Source organism: Lutra lutra, chromosome 13 (genome assembly GCF_902655055.1).
Source record: "Lutra lutra chromosome 13, mLutLut1.2, whole genome shotgun sequence".
Taxonomy (NCBI): Eukaryota; Metazoa; Chordata; class Mammalia; order Carnivora; family Mustelidae; genus Lutra; species Lutra lutra.
The window spans coordinates 88,749,692-88,760,965 of NC_062290.1; the positions used below are offsets into that span (position 1 = coordinate 88,749,692).

Consider the following 11,274-nt stretch of genomic DNA (forward strand, 5'->3'; position numbering starts at 1 on the left):
AGGCTTTGTCTGAAAACAGCAGCCCTCAGCACAGTGTTTTTCAGACCATTTCATCTCATTAATGGGTCACAAAATCAATTTAGTGGAGTGCAACCTGCATTTAAAGAAAATAAAATAGAGTAGAAAATTAAGAGGCACATCACACTTAGTAAGGGTATTATTTTGTGTCTAGGTGTCTACTGAGTCCTGATGTCAAATGTCATGTCAAAAAATGGAAAAACGATCTTTGGGCAGGGGCCTTATTATCTGCTGGTCTGCCACTCACATCAGAAAAAGTTGGATTTAGCTGCGAGATGAGGATATTAATACTTGCTTTGTATTTTATGAGGATTAAATGAGAAAACACCTATAGTTTATCACAGCCTGTGGCCCACGGTGCATTCTTCAACAGTGCACTAGAGCCTTATGTTTTAACTCAGCATTGTTCAGTGACATCACAGTGGTGGCAGGAAATTGGCTAGGAGAGTACTGATACACCACGGAAATCAGCAAATGCTACAAATCAGGGGTTTTGGTGTGTGTATGTGTTTTTTCCCTTCTGGGAAACGGTTGTTAAACATTGACCAACTTATCACTGGTACTAATAATTCTTCCTTTAAGACACCCATCCAACTGTGACAGGTGCGGGATTGAGGTGGGCTCAGTCCCAGGGAGCGAGTTCAGGCTTTTTGTGGTCCACCTCTTGGGGCTATGGAAGAGGGAGTAGAACAGTGGTGTATTTGCATTATCTGAAAAACATTATTTATGAGAGCGAGAGAAAGCAAGAGAGGGGAAAAGGTTAGAGGGAGAAGCAGACTGATGGGAGGAGCTGGGAGCCAGGTGCAGGACTCCATCCCAGAACTTCGAAATCATAACCTGAGCCAAAGGCAGACGCTGTTCCCACTGAGCCACTCAGGCGCCCTGAAAAACATTATTTAAACAGACATGTCTTGGCCTTACTTAATGGTTCAAGTCTTGGCGGCTGAAGCAGGTCTTGTAGGTCCCATCTCTGACGTGGTGAAATGAATTTAACACCGTCTACGCCGTCGGACAGTTGTGCGCCTCAATGAGATCCACTCCTATTGCTGTCTCCTAGCCTTCGGTACTGTTTCTCCTAAGCGTTAGGCAAGGAGTTGGGCAGAAAAGGCGCGGATAAGTGTGGTATCTCCCTGCCTTCAGAGAACTTCCAGTTTGGCACCAATCACACAACGTTCCCCCTTGGCAGCCTTTTTTTTTTTTTTTTTTTTTTGAATTACATAATTTCACAACAGAAATAGGCACAGAGAGGGAAGGTGACCTGCCCAAGTGCACACAGCCGTCGGGGCAGAGCTTGGACTAGAAGCCAGGAAAAGGCCTTGTAAGTGGACTGGACAGCTTCGGGGTTTGCAGACAAGCTTGAGTGAATCCCAAGGGCAGCTTCCCCATCTGGAAAATAGGATGGAGATGCCGTCTTCCTTCACCCACCAAGAGTGATGCCCCAGCAGTGTCCCAGGGCGCCGAGCCCGGGGTGCGTGTATTTCTGGGCCCCGGTGTGAAGCTAGGCTACAACAAGGCCTACACTTCTGGGGGGCTGTAACACCCCACTCCCCCGCGCTCCGCGCCACCCGGCGGAGAAGGGAAGCCGCTCCGCCACCACGTGATACGCCCGCCGGGGGGCCTGCGCGCAGCCCGGCGAGGCCCCGCCTCTCGGGCCGCCGCGCGCCCGTAGCGCGCAAATGTCCCGGGTCTGGCTGGAGAAGGGGAAAGCGGGGGAGGGGAGCGCGGCGCGGGGGGCCAGCCCCGTACGTCGCGGCGTTCCTTCCTCCCGCCTCTCGGCCGGGCCCTGTGTCTCCTCGCCGCGGCTCCGCCCCCTCGTCCCGGAGCTCCAGCCAATGGCGGGGCGGCGCGAGCCTCTCCGGCCGGGGGCGGGGCGTGCGCGCGGGGCCTGGCGCGCCTGCGTCCTGCCGCCCGCCCCTCGCCGTGAGGAGGAGGTGGTGGAGGAGGCGGCTCGGGGAGAGCGAGCAGCGAGCTGGACCGCGGAGCGTGAGTGAGGGAGCCGAGCCGCCTGCCCGCCCGCCGCCGCCTCCCCTCCGTAAGCAGGAGCCCGGGCCGGGGCCCGGCACGCCGCCCCAGCCCCTCCCTCGCCGTCAGGCCGCGAGGGCAGCGCGCGCGAGCCAGGGGGAGGGAGAGCGAGCGAGCGCCGGGAGGAGGCGGCCGGACCGAGCGAGCGCCCGCGCGTGTGGCGTGAGGGGAAGCCGCTGCCCGCCCCCTTCGCCTTCCCTTCTCTCCCCCTCCCCGCTCCCCCCCCGACCGCGGAGCAGCACCATGTCGGCGCCGGCGGCCAAAGTCAGTAAAAAGGAGCTCAACTCCAACCACGACGGGGCCGACGAGACCTCAGGTGAGGAGCAGGCGAGGCGGGGGCCGGCCCGCGCCGCCATCTTCGCCGCCCGCCCGGCCCGGAGGCCGCCGGCGGGGCCCGGGGCGCGCGGGGGGCGCTGGGCGGACGGGCCGGCGCGCGCCTCGGCGCCCTTTTTTGTGCGCGCGGGGCCGGGGCCAGGGTGGCGCCGCGGCGGCGGACGGCGCTGCGAGGCGGGGGCGCTGCGGCCTGCTCGGCGCGGGCGGAGGAGACCCCCCCCTTCCTCTCCCCCCTCCCTCGCTCTCCTCCCCCTCCCTCCCTCCCGAGAAGCCTCTCTTTATTGTGCTCCGCCATGATGCCTCGCTCCCATCAGCCGCCGCCGCCGCCACATGGTGCGGCCGGACGCGGCCCCGCGGCCGGGCCTCCGCGCGGCTCCCCCTTCGCGCCCGGCCTGCGGGCGGCGCCCCCGCACCCGCACCCGGAGGCCGGCCCCGGCGCGGCCCTCCGCCTGGAGCTGGGGCGGGGTGGGGGCGCGGGGGAGCACGCGGCCGGCCGCGCACTGGGCCTGGTCCGCCGGGGAGGATGCTCTCGCCGGCCCCGGGCACACTTCCCACGTGGGGCAGCCACCCCGTCGCGGCAGAGCGCTGTGAAACCTGGCCCGGCGGCCTGCGTGTCGGAGGGGCTTTACAATGGCTCTCAGCAAACCTCCCAGCCTTGGCCGTAAAGGCTTTCTCGGCAGGGGGGCTGCAAAACCCGGGATGGTTACCGGAAATGAACCGCGCGATCGGGCCCCTTCACGCCCACTTAGCTTTGTAGGTTCTGCAGTCTTCGCCGGACAAAAGGGCACCTCTTCCATAGCACACCCCTTTTCCTCCTCTGCCTTCTGTGGCTCATAGTTCTCAGCCTTCATGCTTGCTCCCTCTGAGTGTGCTCCAGAATCGTGTGGGGCCGCATCTGAGATAAGCCCGCCTGAAATTGGGTTGGGGAGGGGAGAGAAAGGTCAGGGTGGAATCCCAAGGTTCCTAATCTAAGAAGGTAAAGTCCAGTGTTTATGATGGTCGGGTAGATTGAAGGGCCTTACCTGTCAGGCGTGTCTGATAATTGTAATCGATGCGGAGCGGTATTTTCAACTTTCTGTAAGAAGTGATTCTACCAGTAAGATAGGTGGTGTCCCCATTTTCGTTATGGTCTTGGGTTAGTTTCCGTATTGGCGTTAACAGCTGGCATCATTTCTGTTAGCTAGTATATGATGTGATAAGTAACAGTAAGAATTTTTGAATAAGGCTTATTCCTTATCTTTCATAATAGAAACTTGGGTAACTGGTCTCGTTCTTGGAAGGGAAGTCTTGAAAAAGTGCTGCAGATATTTTGAGTAGCCTAGCAGATTGCATTTGTGAATAGTCTTTTAATTAAAAAGCAATTTGTCAACTACAGGCATGAACACGTGGAGAGCATGCCGTGTAGTAGGCAGTTTGTTTTTGCAAAACTGCTTTATTGATGCGTCACATCACAGACTCTGTTGACCTCAGGAAAACTAATTTTATATTTTAACTGGTATTGAGTCCTGTATATCTTTTTTTTTGCAGAAAAAGAACAGCAAGAAGCAATTGAACATATTGATGAAGTACAAAATGAAATAGACAGGTAAAGTTTTTTGTAGTTTACTTCGCAGAAGTTTTCTGAGATATGCCACTTACAGTCTGGTAATCATTGAAACTATGGTCAAATAAATCTGTATCCACTGCCTAAGTGGAGATGGTTATAACTTGGAAATATTTTGAAAGTTCAGTGTTAATTTCCTGTGAAATACTTGTATGTGGACCAGAAAGTTTTTTTTTTTTTTTTTTTAAGATTTTATTTTTTTATTTGACAGATCACAAGTAGGCAGAGAGGCAGGCAGAGAGAGAGAGAGGAGGAAGCGGGCTCCCTGCTGAGCAGAGAGCCCGATGCGGGGCTCGATCCCAGGACCCTGGGATCATGACCTGAGCCGAAGGCAGAGGCTTTAACCCACTGAGCCACCCAGGTGCCCCTGGACCAGAAAGTTTTTGAAGAAAGTACATTGACCTCCTAAAGCCTGGGTTTGCTTTCAAAGGCTACAAGTTGTCTGAAATGCAGTGCCTGGACTTCTGATAGTTCAGCATTATGGCATCTGTGGTGCTCCCACTTGGGTTATAACTTTGTTACTTCACTGGCAACTTTTTTTTTTTTGTAAACAGTCTGCCTGAGGTTGAAACAGTTGAAGTTAGCTTGGTGATAGAATTGGTGATGTAAATATACAATGTTACCAAAATGCTCAGTTTGGGCACTTTGCGAACTCTTAATTACTGATAATGTGTGTTGGTGAAGCCCATCAAATGGCCATCTTAGTTTTGACTTGTGACTCTAACTACAAAAATATAGGTGTTTCAGTTATTATAAATAAGTACTTTGTATTCTTCTAAAGCTAATAAGTAAATATTCTGGAGTTTCAGCACTTTTGTGTTTGTCAGTAACCATCATTGTCAACATGGTTTTTTCATTTGCTTCAGACTTAATGAACAAGCCAGTGAGGAGATTTTGAAAGTAGAACAGAAATATAACAAACTCCGCCAACCATTTTTTCAGAAGAGGTCGGAATTGATCGCCAAAATCCCCAATTTTTGGGTAACAACATTTGTCAACCATCCACAAGGTATGTTGTTATCAGAACATTTATTCTAGGGTATGGGATGCCTGTGCTTGTTAGAGTGGAGGAACTTGGCTGGAGAACTTAGTTGAACATGTTGGTTTTACAAAGAGATTAAAACACTTGAGAGGGGAGGCTTCCTTTTAATGCTTTCTCTATTTTAGAAGAGACTGTGTGCTGATTTGAGATTCTCTTTAATTACTTGGTAAAAGATAGTGACGGCTCTGACACTGATCTGTCTGGTTTGCATTTAATGGATTTATGAAATCAAAGATTCTCCTTTGGAAAATTTTTAAAGGCATCACTTGAATTGTTAATTTTTGTTTAATATTCATTTGACCTATAATTTGGTCACTTAGTGTCTGCACTGCTTGGGGAGGAGGATGAAGAGGCGCTGCATTATTTGACAAGAGTTGAAGTGACAGAATTTGAAGATATTAAATCAGGTTACAGAATAGATTTTGTAAGTATCAGTGACTCTTCTTATTTGCCAGTGTGGAAATGAATTGGAGCTTTGGTTTGAAGACTTGTTTGTATTGATTTCCAGTTCTCCCATCTTTTATTATAGTATTTTGATGAAAACCCTTACTTCGAAAATAAAGTTCTCTCCAAAGAATTTCATCTGAATGAGAGTGGTGATCCATCTTCAAAGTCCACTGAAATCAAATGGAAATCTGGAAAGGTATTTGAGGAATTGTTGGGTGAAGGTATCAATTCATGTATTTTGGTTTAGTTAAACCACTTAGCCAATACTGCTGCTTTGGTAATGTGTGTGATACAAATCCTTAATATAAAAAAAAGGAAGAAAGAAAAAACCTCTAGTATGTTAAAGCCAAATACTGTGGCTTGGAGCTGTTGTTACAAATTCTAGTGCAAGTCTTTAAAGAAACATTGTTTTGATTTTCATATTGGTGGTTGAGCTTTTTCAAATGGCTTGCTACTTCCCAAGCTGCATTTATGTCTGCATCTAAGTGGTGAACCCATTTTAAAAATTTTTTAGAGATTTTGTTTATATCAGAGAGGGAGAGTGGGGAAAGGGAGAAGCAGACTCCTTGCTGAGCTGAGAGCCCTATTCGGGGTTCAGTCCCAGGATGCTGAGCCTCCCAGGTGTGCCTCCCCCTCCCATGTTAAGTTATTGTACTGTGTTATGGTAGTGGTTGTCAAACTGGACCTAATTTTGTTAAAAAGCCAAATGTATATGGTACCTTTTCAGGAAAAGCTTATGTAAACTTAATAAGTCTTTGCAGACCTAGAATTCTAGGATTTCTTTTATTTACCTGCTATATGTTTTATGATTTGTTTTAGATAACAAGTATAGATAACATACAAGTATTACCCGCACCCCCAACCCGCTTTTGGGTTAAAATCTTAATTTATAGGGAATTTAGGTGTTGTGGAGAACCTGACTCAAAAGTTCTTCTATCTTCATTTATTTAGGATTTGACGAAACGTTCAAGTCAAACACAGAATAAAGCCAGCAGGAAGAGACAGCATGAGGAACCAGAGAGCTTCTTCACCTGGTTTACTGACCATTCTGATGCAGGTGCAGATGAGTTAGGAGAGGTCATCAAAGATGATATTTGGCCAAATCCATTACAGTACTACTTGGTGAGTTGAGAATGCGCTTTTTTTCAAAGTTGTATTTGTCTCCTTTGTTTGAAAATTAGTTCCTCAGGTAACTCTTGTTTTTTTTAAGGTTCCCGATATGGATGATGAAGAAGGGGAAGGAGAAGAGGATGATGATGATGATGAAGAAGAAGAAGGATTGGAAGATATTGATGAAGAAGGAGATGAGGATGAAGGTGAAGAAGATGAAGATGATGATGAGGGGGAGGAAGGAGAGGTAAAAGAAAGTTTGGTTAAGTCCAAAAAACGATCATCAGAGAATTTACCTTGTTACTTTGTGGGTTTAAATGTATTGTATAATAGAACTGGCCAACTGATCGTGGGAGGATTTGTAGGTGAGATAAGCTATTTTGTTGTCTGAGATGGAAGGAGATTTTAATAAGGTCCTTGTATTCGTGACATAACTATAACTAGTTCTGCCTTTGTGGTTAGTACTCCATCCTGTCCTTCCCTGGCCAGTACTTAATGAAGGTGATACGGATAGTGCAGCTGGTCAAATTCTGAGAAATCTAAGTAACAGATTCACATGTTTTGGGCAAACATTAAAATTCTCAAAGTGCAATTAAGTAGATTGGTTTTTGTTTGTATTATTTGGTGTGAAAGAGGTGAGTGATTTTAGTGAGTGCTGAAAAGTTAACTAATTTATCTGAAACAACATCACTGTGTTTTTCAGTTGAGATTTGATAAAGACTAATTCGTAGGTTCGTAAAATTATGAGTACCCGTAATGTGGCAGTAGGTTCTGTGGAAGTCCGTAAGTTTTGTGTGAATGTTGAGGAATGACTTTAGAATTAACCCTGAAGGTTGACTGCCCACTTTTTTTCTTATAGGAGGATGAAGGAGAAGATGACTAATGGAACACTGATGGATTCCAACCTTCCTTTTTTAATTTTCTTCAGTCCCTGGGAGCAAGTTGCCGTCTTTTTTTTTTTTTTCCTTTTTCTTTTTCTTTTCTCCTCTCGTGCTCATTCGCCCTGTTTTTTGAAGTCTCCTTTTTCTCTCCCTTTATACCATGGTTCTCAGCTTATTTTGGGGGGAAATACCTTGAGCAGAATACAGTGGGAAAAGAATCTCTACCCCTTTTTGTTCCAAATTCATTTTTGTCCCTTCCTGTCTCAACAAAAACAAAAACTTTATGGAATCAACACCACCGTGCTCTGTGGGAAAAAAGAAAAACCTTCTGCTCCCTTAGCTCTGCTGGAAGCTGGAGGGTGCTAGGCCCCTGTGTAGTAGTGCATAGAATTCTAGCTTTTTTCCTCCTTTCTCTGTATATTGGGCTCAGAGATTACACTGTGTCTCTATGTGAATATGGACAGTTAGCATTTACCAACATGTACCTGTCTACTTTCTCTTGTTTAAAAAAAAAAAAAAAACTTAAAAAAATGGGGTTATAGAAGGTCAGCAAAGGGTGGGTTTGAGATGTTTGGGTGGGTTAAGTGGGCATTTTGACAACATGGCTTCTCCTTTGGCATGTTTAATTGTGATGTTTAACGGACATCCTTGCAGTTTAAGATGACACTTTTAAAATAAAACTCTCTCCTAATGATGACTCGAGCCCTGCCACTCGATGGGAGAATCAGCAGAACTTGTAGGATCTTATTTGGAATTGACATTCTCTCTTGTAATTTTGTTCCTGTTTATTTTTAAATTTTCTTTTTGTTTCACTGGAAAGGAAAGATGATGCTCAGTTTTAAACGTTAAAAGTGTACAAGTTGCTTTGTTACAATAAAACTAAATGTGTACACAAAGGATTTGATGCTTTTCTCTCAGAACAGGTGTATTTAATATGATTTTCCAAGTTTGACTTGTATAACGTATTGTCAAACTTTGTCACCCTGACTCCGTATTTTTTGATACACACTTTGCAGGGTGACCTCAGGGCTGTGTGGACTGGAAAGGGATCTGAATCAATGTATTAATGTCTCCAAAGCCAGGAGCCATCGTGGGTACAGTTTGCCGTCAGTTTCTGAAATCTTCCACATCAATCGGGATACCAGATTGCTCAGAACTCAATTCTGATTATGTTGTGCCCTTGATTTGTGTCTCAAATTGGCATTTTTAAAAATGGGCCTTTATTTACCTGGATATAATAATAGTGCCTGCCACCACCATCAGACAGACCTGGTGCTCTAATGCCAAGTTACACACAGGGCAGTTACTGGCGCGTCTTCGTTGGTACTATGAAGTGTGGCCGAGAAGACAGACTCTCAGAGTAAGAAGTCCGTATTGGTGGTAAGAAACTCAGGAGTACTTTTGTCTCAAAGTACTAGCTATTTAGCATATAGCTCTCAAGCGAGGCCTGTCTGTGTGAATCCGGGTGAGATGACAGGCCCTGCTCTGCTAAATGCCGTTGTGCATAGGATACCATTTTGGGAAGCTACCTAATGCATAAGCTTTTTAATGCTGTAAATTATAGTAGCTAAAATTAAATGCCACTTAACTTTTTCAGAGATGAATTAATGGACAGCCTGGTCAAATTCAAAGCTTTTTGATGTATAAAACTTTATAAATGGAACTATTCCATCGATAGGCAAAGTGTAATGAAAACCTGTCTAGATGGATAGTATGTAATTTCTGCACAGGTCATGTTTAGTAATACATTACTGTATACCGGTCAGGAATCTTGCTCCAATAAAGGAACATAAAGATTTTTTTTGACTGGGGTCATTCTCCTTGTTTTGTAGAGACATGTTAACTTGCTCTTGGATTGAGATAATAAGGAAGTTTTTCCGTGTGACTTGCATTCATAGGGACGGGAAGGGGGGAACCGCTCTTCAAATTGTACAGTATAGCAGAGAGAGCATCTGTACGAAAGGATAGATACAAAGTTCATGGAAAAGAAACTTCTTTGGAATGTAGTTAGTTCCTGAAGGGATTGAGTATTTTCCTATTGAAGCCTCAACATTTAAAGGACTCTTGGCTAGCCAAAAAAAACAAGTCACTTGAATTACTCATTAAGTAGGCCTGTAATATTTGTTTCTCAAAGTTAGAGCTTACTAAAACTGACAGATGGTGAGTTCAGAGTGCTGTCAGGTTATAGGTCACATATAATCTTAAAATATTCCTTTACTTTTGAGCAGGTGATTTAAGAAAATAGCCCTTAAAAGATAATTTCCTCTCTTGGGGCACTTGGGTGGCTCAGTGGGTTAAACCTTTGCCTTCGGCTCAGGTCACGATCTCAGGGTCCTGGGATCGAGCCCCACATAAGGTTCTCTGCTCAGCAGAGAGCCTGCTTTCCCCTCTCTGCCTACTTGTGATCTCTTTCTCTGTCAAATAAATAAAATCTTTTTTTAAAAAAGATAATTTCCTCCCAACTATTGAGACCACCTTTGAGACTGCCCCATCCCTGCAAATCTGTGAAGGATCCTAGGCTGTGAGGCAGGCAGGTGGCAATGTTAGTGTACTAGAAAGTGCTACACAGTAGCAAGGGTGCTTTGTGCCCCATTGCAAGAGGGGTTCCCCGGGCTGGCACTTAGGTGTGTATTGGAAAGTGCCAAATGAATGGCTTAAAACTCCTTTGGTACAAGGACATTTCAAAAAAAGGGCAAGTGTTGGCTGTTGAGGTACTTTCTTTGGGAAGAGGACATCTTCCAAAGTTGTGCCAGACTTTGCTAAACTCTGTGAACTGGGACACAGAGGATAATGTATCTATCTGATAATGTATCCTTAGGTTTCATTTCAAACCTGAAGGAATATGTTATTTTAGACCATCCGTGCAATTGAGGGGGTTTCTCCAAGGATGTTCTGATTTCCGAAAGACTGAACTGTTCCCTGACCTCTGTGACAGGCCCTGCAGTTTGACCCAGCTCTGGCTCTAGGATGTAGAGTCGTAAATGTCCGCAGAATCCTGTCTCTTTAGGTTGCCATTGGTTTTACATCTGGCCTGTTTCACTTGTGTTAGCTGCCAGGCTGCCAAAAGTTAGATTTTTGACTTGACGGATTTGGGGGGCATTTTGGGCTTCAGAGGATTCCTAGCCAATTGTGTTTCTGAACTAATTTGTTAATTTTTATCATTGCTTTATAACAACTGGTTTCAGGGTTTCACTTGGTTCTAGAAACATAGGTTTAGTTTTTCTGACTTTTCTGTTAGGTTTTGGTATGACGTCTCTGCCCATTTCAAGAATGGAATTCTGTTGCAAAGGGTGAAAACTCTCGGGGTTTCTGAAGATCAAGACAAGTTCTTTAGGAGATAAATGGATAGCCATTCCAGTTGTTTAAAGAGGACATCTTACCCCTTGGAAAAATACACCTCCCTCCAACCCCAGCAGTGACCATTCCTTTTCGAACATGTATCTGTGTTCATGAAGACCTACAAGTGTGATTAGAGCAAGAATAAGGAGTGGAGGGTGTTGACAACTTGATTAGTTGGTGACTTTGCGTACTCCTACTACCCAAGGGAGGGAAATCTAAACATAGATGGATTGACGTTTCCAATACCAGGGATGAAAAAGTATAGAAAGGAAAACATTTTTAAAGTACCCTGCTAGGAAGTTTTACATGTATTTTGGGTTGATGTTTATATAGTTTTAATAGCCAATTAGCTAGAGAGTTCAATATCCACTGGATATTGAATGTGAAGTGAACTTCAATTTTCTCAAGAATTAGTTTCATGAAGTGCCATCAGACAGAATGAAGCTGTCTGATCTGACTCCTCCATCAGCCTAGGATTT

At 45.7% G+C, this 11,274-nt stretch overlaps 1 protein-coding gene across 2 annotated transcripts; it reads left to right on the forward strand.

The window, feature by feature from the left end:
- Nucleotides 1–1,917: 1,917 nt before the first annotated feature.
- Nucleotides 1,918–9,255, forward strand: SET (SET nuclear proto-oncogene). 2 transcript variants are annotated; one of them, XM_047701300.1, is made up of 8 exons: nt 1,918–2,356; nt 3,901–3,958; nt 4,843–4,985; nt 5,339–5,442; nt 5,548–5,661; nt 6,417–6,587; nt 6,676–6,822; nt 7,435–9,255. In XM_047701300.1, exons 1-8 carry the CDS (start codon nt 2,284–2,286, stop codon nt 7,456–7,458), a joined length of 834 nt encoding a protein of 277 aa, XP_047557256.1. In that variant the 5' UTR covers nt 1,918–2,283; the 3' UTR covers nt 7,459–9,255. The 2 variants fall into 2 exon arrangements, with proteins under 2 accessions (XP_047557256.1, XP_047557257.1); XM_047701301.1 differs by having other exon boundaries at nt 1,919–2,356; nt 6,676–6,781.
- The last annotated feature ends 2,019 nt before the right edge of the window (nt 9,256–11,274 follow it).

Excerpts from the sequence above, each read along its gene's own strand:
- SET (XM_047701300.1), top strand. The coding sequence starts at position 2,284 with ATGTCGGCGCCGGCGGCCAAAGTCAGTAAAAAGGAGCTCAACTCCAAC. Across the intron at positions 2,357-3,900 it reads CGGGGCCGACGAGACCTCAG|AAAAAGAACAGCAAGAAGCA; the intron begins GTGAGGAGCAGG and ends TTTTTTTTGCAG. Across the intron at positions 6,823-7,434 it reads ATGAGGGGGAGGAAGGAGAG|GAGGATGAAGGAGAAGATGA; the intron begins GTAAAAGAAAGT and ends TTTTTCTTATAG.